Consider the following 23,476-nt stretch of genomic DNA (forward strand, 5'->3'; position numbering starts at 1 on the left):
TCCAGTTATGCTTTAAAATTTACCCTGTCTGTTCAGGCTTTAACTTTATGGCATTATAAAAGATTAACGTTAAACCAGATGGTGATCAAAACAGTCAATCATTTATTTGCCTGATGATAAGGTTGCTGCATCAATTCGGCTTGTTTGTACAGATGCAGAGTTTATTGATGTTAGACTTTGTGAGTGTTGAGTTCGGCTTACTTTTATCATGGCAGAGGGCATGTTTGTCCGCAGAGTGCAGAAAACAGGCTTTACTCTCGTTCGCGGCAATATTGACTGGTAAAGAGATGCACAGAAAATATGTGTGACTCTGAGGGCATGACAGACTCTCTTTAGCAAAAGAATATAGATTATTGGTCTGTGGTGCCAAAGGCTGCAGCATAATTAGTGCTAGCAATATTCCTAATTTATTTTTATTTTTTTTCCAAAATTACAAAAAAAATTGCATTTAAGGCACATGTGTGAAACTCAAATTTGGTCCACTGCAGCTTTTTATGTGAAATAATACATAGTAAATAGGAGCTTCAAGATAACAGTTGTGTGCTTACATATTATTTTACCAATCTAATCAAAAAAAAATTTTTTATCCTTTTACTGGCTCCAGTTTTTTCAGTTTCTGTGACAATGGAAATTCACTCAAAGTTAACAGATCCCCACACATTTTCACGCTAATCCACAATTGCGGGTTTTCCACAAAAATGGTCAAAAACATCAAGTCTAAGTGACTGCTTACTCCCACATATAGGGGGCAGTATTTCTTACTTCTACTACACCGCTGCCTTAGCCTACTTGATGGGAAGATAATCTGTGATCCATATGGCGAGTAGAAGAAAGTCACATTTACTGCCAGACATAATCACAAATATCGCAAAATGTCTTGCAAATATTTCTAACTTCTAATATTTCTAGCTTCACCAAAAAAAAAAAATGACAAAAACAATCGTGAGGTAATGATCCATGTGGTGAAATGTTCAATATTATTTACTTCTAGAAAGAACTTAACGAATGCAGACACGGCTATTTGAGTTTTCTCAGTTCATTCTGTTACAACATGATGTAGATGTGGCCCAAAATGAAGATGAGTAAGTGTTTACATGAACTCTGAAGTCCTAAATGGCTTATGTGTGTCATATTATCAGTTTTTTTAGATAACAAATATATCAACACAAGCTGGATATTAAGCTTCCAAGGCAGCAATCTAAGAGAAACGTAACAACAAAAGAAAATCCCTATTGACTGGTGACCTTTAAAACGGTAATACCCTGCTTTATCATCATCATCATCATCATCATCATCATCATCTCCAAGGCATTTCTGCTCTGACATGTTCTGGATCTCCAGAGAGCCTGCCTTCAGCTTGTATACATGCTGGTAGTACGAGAGGACAGACAGTTTTGTGCAATTTAATATTTGCTATGGGAAACATCATTCAGCGACAAGCCGTCCATCATGAAGACAGCAGGAAGCAGTTGTTGTCTGGAAGACAGCACTCTGTGAAAGCAGTTTTCATGTCTCAATAGATGTGTTTTTCTTTCTTCTCCCCACCCAGTTGCATTTTTTAGTCTGACTGATTGTGCGAGAAATAAATGGACTTTTCAGTAACGTTCTAGTTTACTGAATTCTACCAGACATGTCAGAAAAATACACACACAGTCCTGTAGAGCGTCTTTATCTTGGGCTTTTATCATTTTGCTCACAGAGATCCGCTGCCCAAAGCTCAATATGCTGGCTAACGGAGGCTACAAATGCTCGGACGGCTCCTACTACAACTCTCGCTGCGAGTTCTTCTGTTCTGCTGGATATTCCATGAAAGGCCAGAAAACATCCGTCTGCCAGTACAACAAGGTGTGGAGCGCTGGAGTCCCCACATGCATCGGTAAGACTATGATTGTATTTGATAAATTTGCTGCTTCAAGCGTGGCCAGAGGATTTCTACAAGATTTCACAGGTTTTCCTTGAAACGCCTCGTCAGTTCCAGAGCTTTTTTTTTTTTTTTCCCTGATTTTCTGATTGATGCTTGGAAGAAAGCAGACCTCTAGACACGAACAGACATCTTTCACAGACGAACCGAAACAGGCAGGCAGCGCTTTTCTTTTCCATTCACTGGAAAATTACACTATTTTCACTTCTTGCACAGAGTCAGAGATGAAAATGAGTGAGAGATGAAGGAGCTACGTTTTGATGAACACGTCAATGAAAGAATGGGTTTGCAACTGCAGTCAGTGTTTTTTTTTTTTTTTTTTTTTTTTTTTGATGCGTGTACAGACTGCACTACAGCCAGCATGTGCTGAGAGTGCTTTGAAGATTTAACAATGAGTTTTCTACTTCTTTTTCTACAAGGACACTTAGAAACATCCCTGTTTTCACCATATGATTCATTGCTTTTGTGTTACACTGGAATGTTCTTTTGACATGTTTCTGATTTTGCCAACATTTCCCTGGATGATCATGTTTGTTTAACGCGACAAACCGCCCCGGAGTTTTTGCTCCAGCACAAGGACAAATGAGACGAATGAGAATTCACACTCACCCAGTCAAATCTGTATCTGCATTTAGCATTTAGCAGAACATGAATATTTCAGAGTGTGGAATCACGCTGGAGCAAATAAGATGAACCCTTGGGGACACAGAGAGAGAGAGAGCATAAAAGTGCAAACCATCTACAAACACGCAAATTTTTATTTATTCAACTAAATAGTGAGTTTCTATATTTTAGAACTTTTATTGGGATTTTATGTGACAAACCAACATAAAGTAGAACAAAGCTATGAAACACGAGGAAATGTAAACGGGGTTCTACAACTGCAAAACTACCAAGACGTCTGGTCTTTATAGAAATGTGGTTAGAGGAAAGTCATGACCTGGTGCTGGCAGCATCATGCTGTGGAGATGGTTTGTTTTTATTTAGACAGGACAAAGGTAGTACTTAGAGCTGATGAGATATGGTGAATAAAAACAGGCAAACGCTGGAAGAAACTCTGTTAGCTCTGACAGGGCTAGCGTTAGCGTTAACCCTAACATCAACAGAGCAAAGACTCTGAATACCGCCAAGAGTAAACTATAATAAATTAGTTTAGATCAATGCGTAACCATGAGTTAAAATGGTCAAGTCAAAGTCTTGGCCTACATCCAAATTATAATTTCTGACAAGAAAGATTCACAGATGCTGTCAATTCAGTGTAACTGAGCCTCAGCTGTTTTGCCAACAGACATAGGCAAGAATTTCTATTTCTATACACGCAAAGTTGGAGACACTTCCAGATGGACAAAAGACATTAAGCGTGTCTCTATTGTTTTTATTATTACTTTTACTACATAAAATTGAAGTTAGTGGTTGACACTTGACAAAATGTGATCAAACTGAACACTTTTGTTTATCACAAGTGACATTTATGTGCATAAGGCAGAAGGCCAAATTCTGTCGGGTTATTTTTTTACTTTGTGCTGCCTACCATTATTGGTGAACCATGCACGCTCATGTGGATGAAATAAGGATTAGATATAGACCTCTTTCTTATCTGTTTGTAGATATTGATCCCCCGAAAATCAAGTGTCCCAATGTCAAGGATAAGTGGGCAGAACCAGGAAAACTGACGGCGAGGGTGACTTGGGACACACCTGAGGGCGTCGACACTGCAGACGGCATCCTCACAGAGTCAGTCCGGACGTAACCCTTTGATTCCTTTAAGACCTTTTCTCTTCAGACTCAGCTTAAATCCTGTTTATAAACTGGTCAGAGATCAGAGTATAAGATTAAAACTCAGCATGGGCTTTGCAGTGTGACCCTGAAAGGGAAACCACCGAAATCCGACTTCCCAGAAGGCCTTCATAAGATGTCCTACAGCGTGTTTGACCGGGCCGGGAACAAAGGGTCCTGCCGCTTCACCATCAGAGTGCGAGGTGAGCCTGAGACAGCAGCTTGAACAGAGCTGCTTTTTTATGTACTTACAGAAAAATGCACAGATCTATATTTGAGCTTTTATGTCTGACCATGAAGCTAATGTTGATAACAAACTACAATAAGCTGAGAGGACACAAAAAGCTGATTTTTAATGAAGATTATTTAAAATGTTAAGGAAATCAAGCTACTCAAACCAACCTACTCCACTGTAAAAAAGTATTTACTTTATTTTTCAATGTCCATGAAATGTCAGTCAGTGCACCAAATAAGACAAAAAGGCAGAAACAAATACTTCATCTTATGGGAAAAATTACATTTTGTGAAATAATGACCATTTTTATGGTTTTAATGAGAGTTTTTTTATTACATATATACAAGTATTTATATAAGATTAAATATTTATAGAAATTGATACATTTCAATATATATTTTGTTCTTTATGCAGAACATTCACGTATCATTAATTTATCAAGTCACTGTTTTGACTTGAAAAATGATAAATGTGTTAGTTTCATAGATTCAGTTCAAAGTCTTACAGAAACTAAATACCCGTGACTGCTTATTTAAAAAACTGTCACTGCAGACTAATTTGCTGTTATCGTTTCAGTGTATATGAATAATATTCAATTTATATGTTTGAATTATTAGAAAAAAAGTCTAAATTCTCAGTATTTGTGTTTTGTGTAAAAAAAACACAAATACTGTTTTTGGATGCAAAATGTTATTTTTTAATTGCCAACCTGTTTAATCCTGGCTGCTGCTTTTCTTCCGTGTTCCCGTCTTTGCACAGTACGTCGCTGCAGCCCCCTGTTCCCTCCAGACAACGGCTACATGAAGTGCGACAGTGACGGAGACAACTACGGCGCTACTTGTCACTTCTCCTGCACCGGCGGCTTCGAGCTGCAGGGCAGCGCCGCCAGAGTGTGTCAGTCTGGACTCTCCTGGTCTGGTTTAGACACAACGTGTGCACGTATGTACCGCTCAACACGCAAACAACCAAAGCCGTTTTAAATTTAAGCCGAGTGTATTACTATATCTCTTCTTGCATGTGTTAAGTAGTCATCGAGGTTACAAACATTTAGTCAAACTAAAAGCTTTGGGTTAAAAATGGGACATGGAAGTAAACTCCAAACCTAACATGCTATAAAAAGTAATAGATTCCGTTTTTGTGACGTATTTGTATATGTGGATATTTAATATAAATTTTAACTTGACTGAAAAGTGTAAGAAAAGCTAAATAAACAAAAGATAAGAAAATACCAATTTTATATTCTATAAAATATAAGTAAACATGCATTTTGCCATTGAGGATAAATTTGGGATCTGTCTGGAGCCTTCAGGAAGACAACTGGAGTAAACAGACCTCAAAACAAACAGTCTACAAGCAGAGCACATTTGAAAGAGCTACAAGAATCCCCGAGTCTTTAAGTTCAAACGCAATCATCCTAAAAATAGTGTATTAATTTGTCCACAATTCTGCTTGAAAAATCCAGAAAACTAAATGTGGGACAGTTTAGAAATTTGAAACAGAACATAGGAACCGAGCTAAAAATTGGATTATGTAAGATAATTAATGTACTCCTAGTATTCCTCTTTAAAATACCTTTTTACAAGTTCATTTGATATTCTTTGTAATAAATTAAAAATGCTCTTCATGCACTCGAATGTGCATGAAGCTGTACGTATGCTGCAGGGGCAAATTGTGCAGCTTTTCCATTGTATTTCCCAGAAGTGAGGGTTAAGGGGTTAAAGTTTTGCTTACAGATCTCAAGGTGTACGCCCATTCAAAATGATATTTAGTGACCAAATAAGTGAACCGTCGCATTGTGTGCGGTTATTTATTTGGTAGGACTAATAAAGGAATAGTTCAAGAGCTAATTTGGAGAAGTCCTGGATCCAGATTCAGCATTTTTCTTTTTTTACGTGTCAGTCATTTCTGATATTGCGGTTTCTGTATGGATTTGGAGGCTCGGTGGAGGAGAAAATAGCAGTCCATCGATTAAAAAAAAATCCATAGCGAGTTCATTCTGTTTCTCGCTCGTCTGTGAGGCAGGAAGAAGCTCCTCATCGTCGGCCTTAATTATGCAACGCCTCACTCTGACACTGTGTGGTAATAAATCTTCACCTTCATGTACTCTCCTTCATATACTGACTTAATTTTGCGTCCGATGTCATCGCAGCCATGAACATAAATGTGGGGGTGCGTTCGGCCGCGGCGCTGCTGGACCAATTCTACGAGAAGCGGCGGCTCCTCATTATCTCGGCGCCGACGGCTGCCAATCACAATTACCGTTTCCAGATGACTAACCTGCAGGTGAGGCACGACTCGGGCGTGCACACACACTCACACACACGCACACACACGCACACACACACACACACACACACACACACACACACACACACACACACACACACAGACATGCACTCACACACACTCACAGCTTCATCCAAATCCAAGTTGACCGAGCTGCGGGTGCTGGAGCAGGAAAGCAGCGCGGATAAAGACGACTGCGGCGTGTTTGCGTTGTTTTTATCTCAGCACAACAATTGAGAAGAAGGAGAGGGCTGAGACATTTCATCGCTGAGGAAATGTCTCAGCGATGAATAAATGATAGTGACACAGCTCCGTGAGTGGTGGCTTTCCATTGGTGTTGTTTTCCTCCACGACGTCAGAAACCATTAAGTCAGAGCTTTGTTTAAACCCCTGACCTTTACGATTCAGCTTATTAGTCGAGAGACTTATTCGGTGTTAGTTCATCAACGGGTCCACTGGTCAGTCCGGTTGCTAGTCCTCTAGTTTGATTATAACAGATTGTTTTTTAGATTTCCTGTCAGATATTGAGTCATTTTTAAACTATTCCTAAAAAAACAAGGATCACTCTTTAATTAATGATTCAAAAATGATTCTTAAATTAACACTGATTAGGCCTCGTTTATTGTTAACTAGAGAGAGTTTGTTGAGTCACATGACAGATCTGGTGTGGATTAAGAATAAGACACACAATTACATGCGATTCCTCACATAAGTAATTTATGTAAATGCATTATCTTCCCTCAGAGTTGATTGGATTGATTAGATTTCATCTATCAGGCGTCAGATCCAGATTAGGTCATCACTCTGCAAAGATAAATAAAACCCCACAGACCTGTTCAATATGGTGCAGAACTGCACAGATCATAATGAGGCCACATATTTTCACAACTCTGAACAACAGAGTTCCTCTGTCTGACATATTGCACATCTGTCTCCACTTCAGTATTCTTTAAGTACCGCTCCACCGCCGACCGAAGCCGCTGTGTGAAAAGCTCCTTCACTCTCTTGACTGGAGCTCCAGGTGTCTCCTCCTACATGTTTGTTCTGCGTTGTGTGTCATCCCGCGCTCATGTCCAAATCGACACTTCATGACATTTGCACATAAATTACCACACATCTATTCTGCAATTCAAACAATTGATAAATAGAGTAGAATAGAAACAGCCTTTATTGTCCTGCAAAGGGGAAATTCAGGTGAAACAATAACATCAGGTGTAAAGGTTCACACGCAATAAAAACATTTTTTTTAAATGTGGAAAACTATATGTATAAAAAACGGCATTAAAACAAATGAAGCCAATGAATGTTATTACTTAAACATTTGCAGCAGAGGTTATTTAATTTTTTTAAAGTGTAACATCCACTGTAATTCCATATATTTGTTCTTTTTTTTAAACAGAACGAACAAATCCTGCTGCTTTAGGGGGCGTTTACACGACAACGATCCAACAAAAACGGCACTTTTGTTCCGTTTTTGTTGGATCGTTTACACGATAACGTTCTGATTACGATCTGTGTTTACACAGTAACGGTGCACATCGAAAACCTGTAATGCTCTCGCTGCGCCTAGTTGGAGCTAGGTTCTTTGAAACTTTGAAAGTGCGCATGTGTTTAAAAAAAAGTTGTACTTGAAGGCATGTGGATTTCCGTGAGAGAACACGCATTGTGTGCGTCTGATTAGGGCGCATGCAGTTGGAAAAAGTGGGATAACTTTGCCGAAAAACCTTGTTTGAGCTTTCACGGTGTCTGTAGCGGCCCGGACTGGAAGCTGTTTATTGTTTTTACCTTGGAATGGCCAACAGTCTGTTATTCCTATATCAATTTGATAAAATAGGAGTTCCCGCACGTCCCATATCCGTGTCCTCTGTTACCTTTTTCAGCAGTTAAAACAGTTTTATCCGTCGCTAACAAGTCGTTCCCTGTTTTTCCGAGCCGCCTTCAAACGCAACATGAACGCTGAGACGGTTTACACCTGTGAGGCAGCGAAGGAGACCTGCTGCTGCTGCGCAGGTGTGTGTTAGAATCATGGCAGCAAACCAGCAAAACGTAAATAACTTGGCACAGTTTTTCCCCCGAACTAACCGACTGAGTTGAGTAAAGCTGTTGGATGCAGGGGATGATAGCTAAAAGATGACTAGCTAATATCAATACAGCATGTTAAGCTTGTTAACAAGTAGCCTGTAGGCTGCTGGTGTTGTTGTCTATGTTCAGCTACGTAGATTCATTTTGCCCCCCAAAATAAGTCGGTGCCCCTCCTGTTAAACTCGTCTGGAGCCGGTGTTATGCCCAGAAAAGCCCGCCTGCCCAAATTTGCATCCCCTGTCGCGGGAGCGCGCATCGCTCTAAGCTCTCGCATATTGACGAGGAAACGGATAAAAATATGACCGAAGAGGAAATTTTAAAGATATTTGTAACATTATCACGTTTCCTAACCATGTAATCCCTAATACGGTGGGTTTTATTTCGCAAATTATTTGAAATAAATTCGGTTTTTACACTTTTATTGACACAATGAGTCGAACTTTTTTTCAGTCCGTCTCTGTTGTAAACGTTCTCCGCAAATGGTTTGAAATTCTCTGCTTTGTCTTTTGATATCATAATAGCTCAAAAGCATTACAACAGAGACCCATTATGTAGAACATTTTATATCATGCTTCACTTCTAGTCTGTTAATGTAGGAGGAAATGCAACTTAATTTATGAGCCTGAAAATATTTGCATCCGTCTTGTTGATATGAAACTTATAGCATTGGCTCAGAGAACAAGTGTAATTACGTAGAAGAGATTAAATCATTTCAGCTCTTTATTTCCCCCAATTAGCACAGGGATGCATGTTTTGGCAATATAGATTTTGAGCCTGCCACAATATGCATCCCTTCTTTATTCCCCTCAAATATTATCCTATTGATATAAAACATGTACCAGCAGTTCTTGGAACTACTCAGATTATGTAGAAAAAATTATTTCACTATTAACTCTTGAATTCTTTAAATTAGCACAGGGATGCGTTTTTGGGCAAATTTTCAGCCTGCCAAAATATGCATCCCTTATCTATTCCCCTCAAATATTATCCTATTGATTTAAAACTTATAACAGCAGTTGTTGGAGCTACTCTCATTATGTAGAAATAGTTATTTCATTCTTAACTCTTTAATTCTTCAAATTAGCACAGGGATGCGTTTTGGGGCAAATTTCCAGCCTGCCAAAATATGCATCCCATATCTATTGCCCTCAAATATTATCCAATTGATTTAAAACTTATTCCATCAGTTCTTGGAGCTACTCTCATTATGTAGAAAAAGTTATTTCACTCTTAACTCTCTAATTATTAAAATTAGCACAGGGATGCATTTTTGGGCAATATGGATGGCCTGCCAAAATATGCATCCCATATCTATTCCCCTCAAATATTATCCAATTGATTTAAAACTTATAACAGCAGTTCTTGGAGCTACTCTCATTATGTAGAAATAGTTATTTTACTTTTAACTCTTTATTTCTCAAAGTTAGCACAGGGATGCATTTTTGGGCAATATGGATTTCCAGCCTGCCAAAATATGCATCCCTTATCTATTCCCCTCAAATATTATTCTATTGATTTAAAACTTATACCAGCAGTTTATGGAACTACTCAGAGTATGTAAAAAAAAGTTATTTCATTCTTAACTCTTTAATTCTTCAAATTAGCACAGGGATGCGTTTTTGGGCAATATGGATTTCCAGCCTGCCAAAATAGTGACTAGATGAAATTAGTGTTTATTGTTGGCATGATGTTAAGCAAATTATTATTAACATGCTTTCATTCAGCTCTGAGGATGCAGCAGCTGGTTGCTTTACATCCTTTAAATGAAATTAATTTTTTTAATAGCACAGAGAAGATTAAAACCACCTTACAGAATCCAACAGCTTTTTTAATGAGATTTTCTTCATGAATGAAAAAAGGGGAAGAACATTTCTCATGAAAATATAATTTCCCTTCATCGTCAACATTTCTTTAAATACAGCAGGAACAATTAAATAATAATAATAAAAAAAACATCTTCTTTCCTAAAGATATTTTTTTTTGGATTAACAGATTAATAATTGGATTACAAACGGTCTTTAATAAGAGATTATTTATTCAGACTGTGAACCGGGTAGAGCTAAAACTAGGCCACTTGAGGAGTTCTGGGAAAAGCTCATTTTTAGACAAAAAGATCTTTTTTGTTTTAAATGTAAAATGTATATATATATATATATATATATGTGTATGTATATATATTCGAGGCCAGGCTGGGGGCTGGGGCAAAAAGTTACAACGGTGACATTGAGCTGTCAGTGTGGATCCTTAGGCAAGACCCTTGGAGCTATATAGCCTACCTCATACCATGAGAGACACAAATAAGCATGACATGCCGGCTCAGACGTCGCCTGGCCAAACAAGGTCTGCGTCAGGTGCTGGGGAACCAGAGCACCCTGATGAAAAATGGGCTACTGGAACAAGACGGAAATGGGCGAGAGGTGAAAACATGGATCTGTTGGAATGCTACTACTCAAGTAATCCTAGTCAGAGGGGCTACATGCAAAGACTGTGGGAGGAATGCTTAGCTCGACATCCCCAGTCAACACTAACTGCCAAACAACTAGTAGCTCAGTGTTCCAACATCCGCAAACGGCAACTGCTGTCACAACTTGAGATTAACGAGGTACGACACAAGTGCTACGGCAAGGGGAAGGAGCCAGGATGCCAGGTCAGAAGGGAGTCAACTACAACTCCCCGCCCAGAGACTGAGCTGAACGAGGCAGCGACTGACCTGAGAGAGAGAATCATGGCCCGAATGAACACCAGACGACCCCGACGCCAATTACAACGGCTGAGTGAAGTACCATCAGAAAGTCTCATTGAAGATGTGAATGCAGCATTGAGAACGATCCCTACCAACACCATAACAGAAACCAATGAGCTGATATACAACTCGGCATCAGTGATCCTTGAGATGCTTGGTTATAAGAGCAACCATGAGACCCAATACCCACCATGGAAAAGACGGTTAGAGGCTAAGATCAAGATAACAAGGAGGGAAGTGAGTCAACTGTCAGAACTCCAAAGGGGTGCAATGAAAAGATCAGTACCCAAGAAGTACAGCCAGATGCCCATACCTGAAGCACTCGAAACTGCCAAACAAAGGCTCCAAGCCTTGGCCAGCCGCCTAAAGAGATACACGAGAGAGAATGAAGCCAGGAGGATTAACCGGCTCTTCGCCACCCAACCAGCTAAAGTGTACTCTCAATGGCAGGGTAATAACAACAGAGCAGACCCACCCAGGCTGGAGACTGAACAATACTGGAAAGGCATATACTGGCAGCTCAACTGAACCAGCTGCTACAAAATGGGACTCACCCTGAATGGTTAACTGAAGGGCGCACAATCCTGATACAGAAGGAACCCTCGAAGGGTTCAGTCCCATCCAACTATCGGCCAATAACCTGTCTCTCTACAACATGGAAGCTCATGTCAGGCATCATAGCGGCTAAGATAAGCGGGCACATGGATAAATACATGAGCAAGGCACAGAAGGGCATAGGCATAAATAGCAGAGGAGCCAAACACCAACTCCTTGTAGACCACACAGTCGCCCGAGACTGCAAAACCCGACACACCAACCTGTGTACCGCTTGGATTGATTACAAGAAACCCTATGACTCAATGCCACACACTTGGATCATTGAATGCTTAGAGATGTACAACATCAATAGGACTCTAAGAGCCTTCATTGCAAACTTGATGGGGCTGTGGAAAACCACCCTTGAAGCCAACTGCAAACCACTTGCACAAGTGTCCATCAAATGTGGCATATACCAAGGAGATGCTCTGTCCCCACTGCTGTTCTGCATAGGCCTGAACCCCCTCAGTCAAATCATCAACAAGACTGGCTACGAATACCGACTCAAGAATGGGGCCACGATCAGTCACCTCCTCTACATGGATGACATCAAGCTGTACGCCAAGAGCGAGCAAGACATCGACTCACTGATCCACACCACCAGGATCTACAGCACTGACATTGGGATGTCATTCGGACTAGAGAAGTGTGGTCGGATGGTTACAAAGAGAGGGAAGGTCGCCCACACAGAAGGGGTCTCACTCCCAGAAGGAACAATAGCAGACATAGAGCACAGCTACAAGTACCTGGGAATACCACAAGCAAATGGCAACCTCGATGAGGTCACAAGGAAAGGAGCCACAGCCAAATACCTCCAACGAATAAGGCAAATCCTGAGAAGCCAGCTCAATGGCAAGAACAAGATCCGTGCAATAAACAGCTATGCCTTACCAGTAATCAGATACCCTGCTGGAATAATTAGCTGGCCAATGGAAGAGATGAAGGCCACAGATGTTAAGACTAGGAAGCTACTAACCATGCATGGAGGGTTCCACCCCAAATCCAGCACCCTGAGACTGTACACGAGCCATAAGGAAGGAGGCAGAGGACTATTGAGTGTGAGAGCCACTGTCCAGGATGAAACATCCAAGATCCATAAAAACATCAAGGACAAAGCCTCAACGGACGATGTGCTCAGCGAATGTCTCAGGCAATGGAGAACAGAAGACAAGGTGCTGGAAGTACCATCATGGGAGGACAAGCCCCTACATGGGATGTACCACCGACAAATAACTGAAGTGGCTGATGTCAGGAAAACCTACCAATGGCTGGAGAAAGCTGGACTCAAGGACAGCACAGAGGCTCTCATCCTGGCCGCCCAGGAACAGGCCCTAAACACCAGAGCAATAGAGGCTCAGATCTACCACACCAGACAAGACCCAAGGTGTAGTACAGTACAGTGGGGGAACGGTATCTGATGGGTAAGATTGAGCATTAAAATGCATTGCCCTGTATGTGTAATATATATATATATATATATATATATATATAATTACTATTGGTTTCCCACAAAAACGTGAAGAAAGTGACAACTTTGCTGAAACATATTGTTTGAGCTTTCACGGTGTCTGTAGTTCCCTATGCGCGTGGGCGGGGCGGAGCGGCAAGAAGACGCAAGGGGAACCGTATCTGATGGAGAAACGCGGATTGACGTAACACCTATTCAGTGAGGGACATCATCTGGAGAAGTGCGCAAAATAACGTATACGTAAGACAGAACAAACTTCGTTTTGGGGAAGACCTTTCTAAGGAAGACAAGGATACCAAGTCTGCTCTGTGGCCCGTCATTGAACAGGCTCGCAAGGATGGGAAGAGGGCCTACATTGTGGGTAGTAAAGCTTATGTGGATGGAAAGGAAATTCGAAGGGCTTCTGGAAAATAATGATTTTTTTCCTCAGCAGTAAACACTACACCTTACAAATGGTTTAGCTCATTTTGATAGCGGCTTCGAATTTTATTTTAGGCATCATCTTAAATGCTTTCTTTTAAGATGACTCTGCTTTCTTTCAGAAAAGCACGGAGCTCTCATTTTTATCTGTTAAAGGGTCTGCGTAATGATGTAAAACGTAAAGCGTTTTTTCTTTTTTCCAAAGAGGTAAGAGTAGATTTTGTTTTTCTTCAGGAATGTCATTCATGCTTAGAGGATTAATCCTTTTGGAAGAGTCAATAGGGCAAAGATATATGCAGGGGTGAAAGTAGTTTTAAATTATTCGGGGTACTATGAAATAAATATATTTCAAAAAAGTAGCATATTGTGATAAAGTTAGTTATTTTTCATAGTGTAATGATAAAAATTAAACTGTCATATATTTTAGATTCATTGCACATCAACTGAAATATTTCAGGTCTTTTGATGTTTTAATACTGTTGATTTTGGCATACAGCTCATGAAAACCCAAAATGCCCGTCTCCAAAAATTAGCATATTTTATTCGACCAATAAAAGAAAAGTGTTTTAATACCAAAAAAGTCAACCTTCAAATAATTATGATCAGTTATGCAGTTATTCTCCTTCCTTGCTCTCAGCTATGTGGGCTGCTGACGCTGTGCTGCTGATGGTGTCGAGCTCTCAGTTACACAGAAAAAGCTGGAAGACATTACGTTCTGTCTATTGTTTACATTTCTGCACCGTACAGAACAAATGTGTTTGAGTGGGTCGTTTACAACCCACCAAATATCGAGTGGCAGCATCATTTCTTTGGGATCATTCTTTATTCTATATTCATGCTAACTTGTAAAATTATTAAACTAAAATTATTTCCATGTAGCTCTTCGCCAAGCAGGTAAAATTTGTCACAATTTACAACAGCAGCAGCAAATGTTTGTAAGTTGCATTTAATTTTACTTTTAAGATATTTTTAAGTCAAGTATGATTCAAAATTTTAAACCTGATAGAATGATGAAAAACCCTACTTAAATGAATGATTTTAATATAACATTGTCAATCTAAACTTAATATTTAGCCATTAAAATCTGTGGTTTTAATCCCTAGCCTCCTGAAATAAACCCTTCTGAAGTCCGTCATGGCGCCTCGAATGATTAGGTGATGGAGTTGCAAAAGGTTAATAGTTTGAGTCATGCAGAACTGATTTGACCGTTTCCATGGCAATGATCAGAAGTAAGATATTCCCCCAGAACTACTGTGAGCTCATTGTAGCTATGACCTCATCTATGACAAAGATCAAAGAACATCTGAGGTTATGAATGCTTGTGTCTCAAAACAGGAGGTCATATCCAAGCATCTCTCTGAGCAATAGCACTGTTTGATTAATATTTTGATAATGCAACAGATAGGATTCTCCACCGTGTTTTTTCCCCTCTCGTTTGGAGCAGGTTATTTGATAACAACGGGAGTAAGAAAACTTTTTAACAGGGTATTTCCTGGGATCACTTTTGATATCAGTAGCTACAAGGATGAGCATGAGTACGATGAATTCGACGCGTACCTGTTCAAGCCTTCCACAACTGTAAAGCAAACATCACAGCAAGCTGCCCCGGCTGGGGCAGCTTGCTGTGATGAAAAAAGACAAAACTCACAAGGAGAAACCCCCGTAGAAGGGATTGCTTTATCAAAAGCAATCCCTTCTACGGCGAGACCGTCTGCTCTTTGCTCGGGCAAGAAAGGGGAAAGAAAACACTTGCGTGTTCAATTCGCCGGTAAGCACAAAGATGAAGAAGATTTTTGTTGTCCGTGTTGTTGTCCGTCATCTTGACGGACAACAACACGGACATCAGGGCTACTGATATCAAAAGTGATCCCAACATCTGTTGCACTCCCCCCTGATTTTTTGAATGGCAGAGAACTTGGCATGTTATTTCCCCTGGGTTTTGGTATTGGATATTTGATTACATCAGGAATGAGGAACAGTTTTGACAAACAACTTTCTGGTAGCAATTTGGAAAAAATTTGCTTGCAGACATCAGGCCGTTGTGGGAGTTTTCAGAAAGATCGGTCTGATAAAAAAGCAGTTTGGAGCGGAAAGAAAATGACAAAACTAGAAGAGAAGAGGAAAGACGGATCTGCTGTGTGAGCTGCATATTACAGTGTTTGTAGCGATTCTTCTGTTCATCGATAGAGAAAATTCATCAGACATCGTCTGACTGTCGAAGCTGGATAAATATTCAACATCACTAATTAGAAGAAAAAAAGAAAACGGATCGACCATCAACTCAGAAATCCGGGATCATAGAGCCGTTAGCGGTTGAGATTCGTTAGCCGCTAACGGTCTCACCTCACTTTGCGAGGAAAAAGACAACAGTCAAGAGAAATTGTTTCTGAGTTGAATATTTGGACATAGCATTAAGAGACGGAAAGATTCTGGTTTAAGCGCAGTGCTGGATGTTTATTCAGTAATTGTTGCTATAATTATCAGCGACGGCGGCGGGAAATTCCGGAAAGGACCAACCGTTAAACATTGTATCAAAGTGAGGACGCCTGAGAGCCGTTACCCAGACAAAGCAAGATTAAAAAGAAACAGTAATTTATTGCAGGAGATACAACCGGGAGAGATAGAGAAAAGTAAAAACCCAACAGTTGATACCGAAAAAGAGAGAAAAACAGGCGCAGTGAAAGGAAAAACCCAGGTGAGGAGCCAGTAAGATGGCTTTTTAAAACGTCTCTATTTAAACTGGACTCCAGCCTAATATGAACAACTTCTGAGAAGCCAAAAATATACAGACTTTCCGCAAATCTTGCGTGACCGAGAAGCCATAAACTTTATAAAACAACAAAATAATAACATTTTCAACAGGATACTATTACTCTGCTGAGTAAAACAGCTTGCAAAGAAGAGATGAGCGACAAAGGAAAAAAAAGAAGAAAATAAGCGGAAGACCAGGACATCAGTCACACCTCAGATGCATGAGCACAACTACAGTAATGGGAACACTGATGCCGATCCTATATTCCCGGTGTTACGTCAATCCGTGTTTCCCCATCAGAAACACGGATTGACACGACGCTCCGCCCCGTCCACGCGGCAAAATACGCGCGTGCTCGTGATGAGCACAGAGAAAGCACGTGCGTAGGGAACTACGGACACCGTGAAAGTTCAAACGATATGTTTGGGCAAAGTTGTCACTTTCTTCATGTTTTTGCGGGAAACCAATAGTAATAATACTAATAACAATAATAAAAAAAATAATAGTAATGATAAATAATAAATACAACATATATGTCACATATATTTATTATAAATGTATATATGTTTAATTTTATATATATATATATATATATATATATATATATATATATATATATATATATATATATATATATATATAATGATGGGTAATATTGAGCATTAAAATGCTCAATATTACCCATCAGATACCGTTCCCCTTGTTTTACAGTGGGGGAACCCTATCTGATGGCTATATTTCACCCATCAGATATCGTTCCCCCACTGTAAAACAAGGGGAACGGTATCTGATGGGTGAAATACGGCCATCAGATATCGTTCCCCCACTGTAAAAAAAGGGGAATGGTATTTGATGGGTGAAATATGGCCATCAGATACCGTTCCCCCACTTTAAAACAAGGGGAACGGTATCTGATGGGTGAAATATGGCCATCAGATATAGTTCCCCCACTGTAAAACAAGGGAACGGTATCTGATGGGTGAAATATGGCCATCAGATACCGTTCCCCCACTTTAAAACAAGGGGAACGGTATCTGATGGGTGAAATACGGCCATCAGCTATCGTTCCCCCACTGTAAAACAAGAGGAATGGTATCTGATGGGTGAAATATGGCCATCAGATACCGTTCCCCCACTGTAAAACAAGAGGAATGGTATCTGATGGGTGAAATATGGCCATCAGATATCGTTCCCCCACTGTCAAAAAAGGGGAATGGTATTTGATGGGTGAAATATGGCCATCAGATACCGTTCCCCCACTTTAAAACAAGGGGAACGGTATCTGATGGGTGAAATATGGCCATCAGATATAGTTCCCCCACTGTAAAACAAGGGAACGGTATCTGATGGGTGAAATATGGCCATCAGATACCGTTCCCCCACTTTAAAACAAGGGGAACGGTATCTGATGGGTGAAATACGGCCATCAGCTATCGTTCCCCCACTGTAAAACAAGAGGAATGGTATCTGATGGGTGAAATATGGCCATCAGATACCGTTCCCCCACTTTAAAACAAGGGGAACGGTCCCCCACTTTAAAACAAGGGGAACGGTATCTGATGGGTGAAATACGGCCATCAGATATCGTTCCCCCACTGTAAAACAAGGGGAATGGTATCTGATGGGTGAAATATGGCCATCAGATACCGTTCCCCCACTTTAAAACAAGGGGAACGGTATCTGATGGGTGAAATACGGCCATCAGATATCGTTCCCCCACTGTAAAACAAGGGGAACGGTATCTGATGGGTGAAATATGGCATTCAGATACCGTTCCCCCACTTTAAAACAATGGGAACGGTATCTGATGGGTGATTTTAACATAGGGGGAACGGTTTCTGATGGGTGAAATATGGCCATCAGATATCGTTCCCCCACAGTAAAACAAGGGGAACAGTATCTGATGGGTGAAATATGGCCATCAGATACCGTTCCCCCACTTTAAAACAAGGGGAACGGTATCTGATTGGTGAAATACGGCCATCAGCTATCGTTCCCCCACTGTAAAACAAGAGGAATGGTATCTGATGGGTGAAATATGGCCATCAGATACCGTTCCCCCACTTTAAAACAAGGGGAACGGTATCTGATGGGTGAAATACGGCCATCAGATATCGTTCCCCCACTGTAAAACAAGGGGAATGGTATCTGATGGGTGAAATATGGCTATCAGATACCATTTCCCCACTTTAAAACAAGGGGAACGGTATCTGATGGGTGAAATACGGCCATCAGATATTGTTCCCCCACTTTAAAACAAGGGGAACGGTATCTGATGGGTGAAATACGGCCATCAGATATCGTTCCCCCACTGTAAAACAAGGGGAACGGTATCTGATGGGTGAAATATGGTATTCAGATACCGTTCCCCCACTTTAAAACAAGGGGAACGGTATCTGATGGGTGATTTTAACATAGGGGGAACGGTTTCTGATGGGTGAAATATGGCCATCAGATATCGTTCCCCCAAAGTAAAACAAGGGGAACAGTATCTGATGGGTGAAATATGGCCATCAGATACCGTTCCCCCACTTTAAAACAAGGGAAACGGTATCTGATTGGTGATTTTAACATAGGGGAAATGGTTTCTGATGGGTGAAATATGGCCATCAGATATCGTTACCCCACTGTAAAACAATGGCCATGGTATCTGATGGGTGAAATATGGCCATCAGATGCCGTTCCCACACTTTAAAACAAGGGGAACCGTATCTGATGGGTGATTTTAACATAGGGGGAACAGTATCTAATGAGTATTATCGAGCATTAAAATACATTGCCCTGTTTTTATTTCATAAATATATATATGTATGTATGTATTTATCATCACTATTATTACTATTATTGTTGTTATTGTTATTATTAGTTTCCCGCAAAAACGTGAAGAAAGTGACAACTTTGCCGAAACATATTGTTTGAGCTTTCACGGTGTCCGTAGTTCCCTACGCGCATGCTTTCTCAGTGCTCAGCACAAGCACGCGCGTATTGTGCCGCGTGGGCGGGGCGGCAAGAAGACGCAGGGGGAACCGTATCTGATGGGGAAACGCGGATTGACGTAACACCGGATTCTCCTATCAACAGCCCAGCTGCCAAGAAATCCTTCGGCGATGAGTATCAAACCTCTCTACACGCCATCTTAAAAGCGGTGAACGACAGAGCGGACAAGGTAAAGGCTGACATCAAGGATATTAAAAATTCTATTGAATTCATGCATGCCGAGATTGAAGTTCCCCATGCGTCTTCTTGCCGCCCCGCCCACGCGGCACAATACGCATGTGCTCGTGCTGAGCACTGAGAAAGCACTGAGGGAACTACGGACACCGTGAAAGCTCAAACAATATGTTTCGGCGAAGTTTTCACTTTCTTCACGTTTTTGCGGGAAACTAATAATAACAATAACAACAACAATAATATTGATAAATACTTATAAGTCACATATATATATTATAATTATTATAAATGTATATATATGTTTAGGTATATATATATATATATATATAAAGCCTATGACTCAATGCCACACACTTGGATCATTGAATGCTTAGAGATGTACAACATCAATAGGACTCTAAGAGCCTTCATTGCAAACTCGATGGGGCTGTGGAAAACCACCCTTGAAGCCAACTGCAAACCACTTGCACAAGTGTCCATCAAATGTGGCATATACCAAGGAGATGCTCTGTCCCCACTGCTGTTCTGCATAGGCCTGAACCCTCTCAGCCAAATCATCAACAAGACTGGCTACGAATACCGACTCAAGAATGGGGCCACGATCAGTCACCTCCTCTACATGGATGACATCAAGCTGTACGCCAAGAGCGAGCAAGACATCGACTCACTGATCCACACCACCAGGATCTACAGCACTGACATTGGGATGTCATTCGGACTAGAGAAGTGTGGTCGGATGGTTACAAAGAGAGGGAAGGTCGCCCACACAGAAGGGGTCTCACTCCCAGAAGGAACAATAGCAGACATAGAGCACAGCTACAAGTACCTGGGAATACCACAAGCAAATGGCAACCTCGATGAGGTCACAAGGAAAGGAGCCACAGCCAAATACCTCCAACGAATAAGGCAAATCCTGAGAAGCCAGCTCAATGGCAAGAACAAGATCCGTGCAATAAACAGCTATGCCTTACCAGTAATCAGATACCCTGCCGGAATAATTAGCTGGCCAATGGAAGAGATGAAGGCCACGGATGTTAAGACTAGGAAGCTACTAACCATGCATGGAGGATTCCACCCCAAATCCAGCACCCTGAGACTGTACACGAGCCGTAAGGAAGGAGGCAGAGGACTAGTGAGTGTGAGAGCCACTGTCCAGGATGAAACATCCAAGATCCATAAATACATCAAGGACAAAGCCTCAACGGACGATGTGCTCAGCGAATGTCTCAGGCAATGGAGAACAGAAGACAAGGTGCTGGAAGTACCATCATGGGAGGACAAGCCCCTACATGGGATGTACCACCGACAAATAACTGAAGTGGCTGATGTCAGGAAAACCTACCAATGGCTGGAGAAAGCTGGACTCAAGGACAGCACAGAGGCTCTCATCCTGGCCGCCCAGGAACAGGCCCTAAACACCAGAGCAATAGAGGCTCAGATCTACCACACCAGACAAGACCCAAGGTGTAGGTTGTGCAAGGAGGCCCCTGAGACAGTCCAGCACATAATAGCAGGGTGCAAGATGCTGGCAGGGAAAGCGTACATGGAACGACATAACCAAGTGGCGGGCATAGTGTACAGGAACATCTGTGCAGAATATGGACTGGAAGCCCCAAGATCAAAGTGGGGATCACCCCCAAAAGTGGTGGAGAATGACCGAGCTAAGATCCTGTGGGACTTCCAGATCCAGACAGACAAGATGGTAATGGCGAACCAACCGGACATTGTGGTGGTGGATAAAGAACAGAGGAAAGCCGTTGTGGTGGATGTAGCAATACCAAGTGACTACAACATCAGGAAAAAGGAGCATGAGAAATTGGAGAAATACCGGGGCCTCAGGGAGGAACTGGAAAAGTCCTGGAAGGTGAAGACCACAGTGGTGCCTGTGGTCATCGGGCCCTCGGGCAGTCACCCCCAAACTGGAGCAGTGGCTCAAACAGATCCCAGGAACAACATCAGACATCTCAGTCCAGAAATGTGCAGTTCTAGGCACAGCCAAGATACTGCGCAGAACCCTCAAGCTCCCAGGCCTCTGGTAGAGGACCCGAGCTCAGATGATGAAACAGACCACCCGCGGAGGGTGAGAAGGGAATTTTTTTTTATATATACTGCTCAAAAAAATAAAGGGAACACTTAAACAACACAATATAACTCCAAGTAAATCAAACTTCTGTGAAATCAAACTGTCCACTTAGGAAGCAACACTGATTGACAATGGGGACCCTCGTCGGGTCAATCAGTGTTGCTTCCTAAGTGGACAGTTTGATTTCACAGAAGTTTGATTTACTTGGAGTTATATTGTGTTGTTTAAGTGTTCCCTTTATTTTTTTTTGAGCAGTGTATATATATATATATATATATATATATATATTTATTTATTTTTATTATTATTATTTTTTTCCTTAAGGCTCTAACTGTGTTGTTCTTTCGGGTTTATATGCTCCAGTTAACTATAAATCGATTACTAAATTAGATGACGATTATTTCAGTAATTGTTTTATCGTGATTAATCGTTTTAGCTCTAGTAAGATCTCCAGTTTCTCACTTCCATGTGACTCAGTAGCTGTGTAACATGTGGATCTTTGTCCCAGCCCGCTCAGTGTGGACTGGACCTGAGACACGTCACCGTTATTGAGCTGGTCGGGACTTATCCAGCTCAAGTTGGCCGAATCCGCCACAGGCTTCTCTCGCCCGGACTGGCCCTGCAGATCAGGTACTGACACACACACACACACACGCACGCACGCACACACACGGTCGTGTGTAACCTCAGCAAACATGACTTTAATCCGATGTGCTTTTCCTAGGATACTGCTCCGGATCCCTCAGAGGTCGTTCCAAATGGTGCTGGTGGACAAGCAGGGCACAGACAGACAGCGCTACCCGTTCCCCATCACGGCAGCTGAGCTATTCACCACCATCGACACGTTCTCGCTCCGCAAGGACGAGATGCTGCTGCAGCAGGAGGCGGGCCAGTTCTGTCAGTCGTAAAAAACAGGAGCCTCCCTTCGTGGAGCGTTGTTTTTATTTTGTTGCTCCACAGACACACGCAGCTCAGATCTTCGTGTTTTATGCCACACACTCCTCTTTGAAGTCCTCCTGTTCTGTATCCAGTGTGTGTTTATGTGTGTTTCTGCGTGTGATCAAAGATATCTGGCATGTTGCTGATCTGAAGCTGGTCTGTGCAGATCACACGGTGCTTTGCAGTCACATCGAGGGCCGTCACTGTGTGCTTTATTTTATTTTTTATACATTTTTTCAGAGCAGAAATATGATTTACTATTTTGTAAAAAAAAAAAAAAGGAAATTTGGGAAAATTTCTATTCTTTCTAATATTTATATCTTACATCTGACTTTGCGATGTACTTTGAATTCATAAAACCAATAAAAAGTGAGTAATGCGGAGGTTGCGCTTCTCGGTGATGTTTGTTTTTGTGAGTCAGTTTAATTTATTTCTGTGGAGAAATCTCCGTCATCATGATGTCACTTGGGTTCGTTAATCAAAAAAAAGATTGTACTTGACTCAGAGGCTCTCCAAGTGTTAAACTGAAATGGTTGGTATAGAAACGTGTTTATAATTTGTAAAACTCTCTGCTTTTGTGGCATTGTCATTTTACCTGACACAGTGCCTTGTAAACGTACAACAAACACAAATCAGTGCATTTTATGTGACCGACCAGCAAAAATGAGCACCCATGAATCTAACTGAAATAGATTTTCAATTAGATTTACATCTGGACTTTGACTGGGCCACTTTAACAGATGATCTGAACCATTTAATGGTAGCTCTCTGGCTGCAGGTTTCATCTGTTGGACGATGAAACTCAGAAACAGCTGTTTTGGCCAAGATTGTGTGCAAAAAAAAAAAAGAATTTAAATTTTGCCTCCAACATTCCCAGCATGAAAGAATGAAGTATAAATATATAAACCTCAGAGGAAATAAAACAAAAGATAAAAGAAGCATTTACATTTATATGTACAGGCAAGTCCTCCTCACTCCAAGTCTTTTGCAGCTTCCTGCTGGT

General features: G+C 41.2%; 1 protein-coding gene across 2 annotated transcripts in view; it reads left to right on the plus strand.

Moving 5' to 3' along the window:
* Positions 1–22,857, plus strand: part of srpx (sushi-repeat containing protein X-linked) — a 34,496-nt gene extending 11,639 nt beyond the window's left edge. For both annotated transcript variants that reach the window (XM_081602174.1, XM_008435166.3), the window contains 7 exons: positions 1,700–1,876; positions 3,529–3,655; positions 3,779–3,900; positions 4,692–4,871; positions 6,082–6,215; positions 22,043–22,164; positions 22,259–22,857. In XM_081602174.1, coding sequence (XP_081458300.1) covers positions 1,700–1,876; positions 3,529–3,655; positions 3,779–3,900; positions 4,692–4,871; positions 6,082–6,215; positions 22,043–22,164; positions 22,259–22,442 — 1,046 coding nt within the window. In that variant the 3' untranslated portion in view covers positions 22,443–22,857. The remainder of the gene's footprint in view (positions 1–1,699; positions 1,877–3,528; positions 3,656–3,778; positions 3,901–4,691; positions 4,872–6,081; positions 6,216–22,042; positions 22,165–22,258) is intronic.
* Positions 22,858–23,476: the final 619 nt, after the last annotated feature.

The sequence above is a fragment of the Poecilia reticulata genome, chromosome 2 (assembly GCF_904066995.2).
Source record: "Poecilia reticulata chromosome 2, P_reticulata-male-v2, whole genome shotgun sequence".
NCBI classification, from domain to species: Eukaryota; Metazoa; Chordata; class Actinopteri; order Cyprinodontiformes; family Poeciliidae; genus Poecilia; species Poecilia reticulata.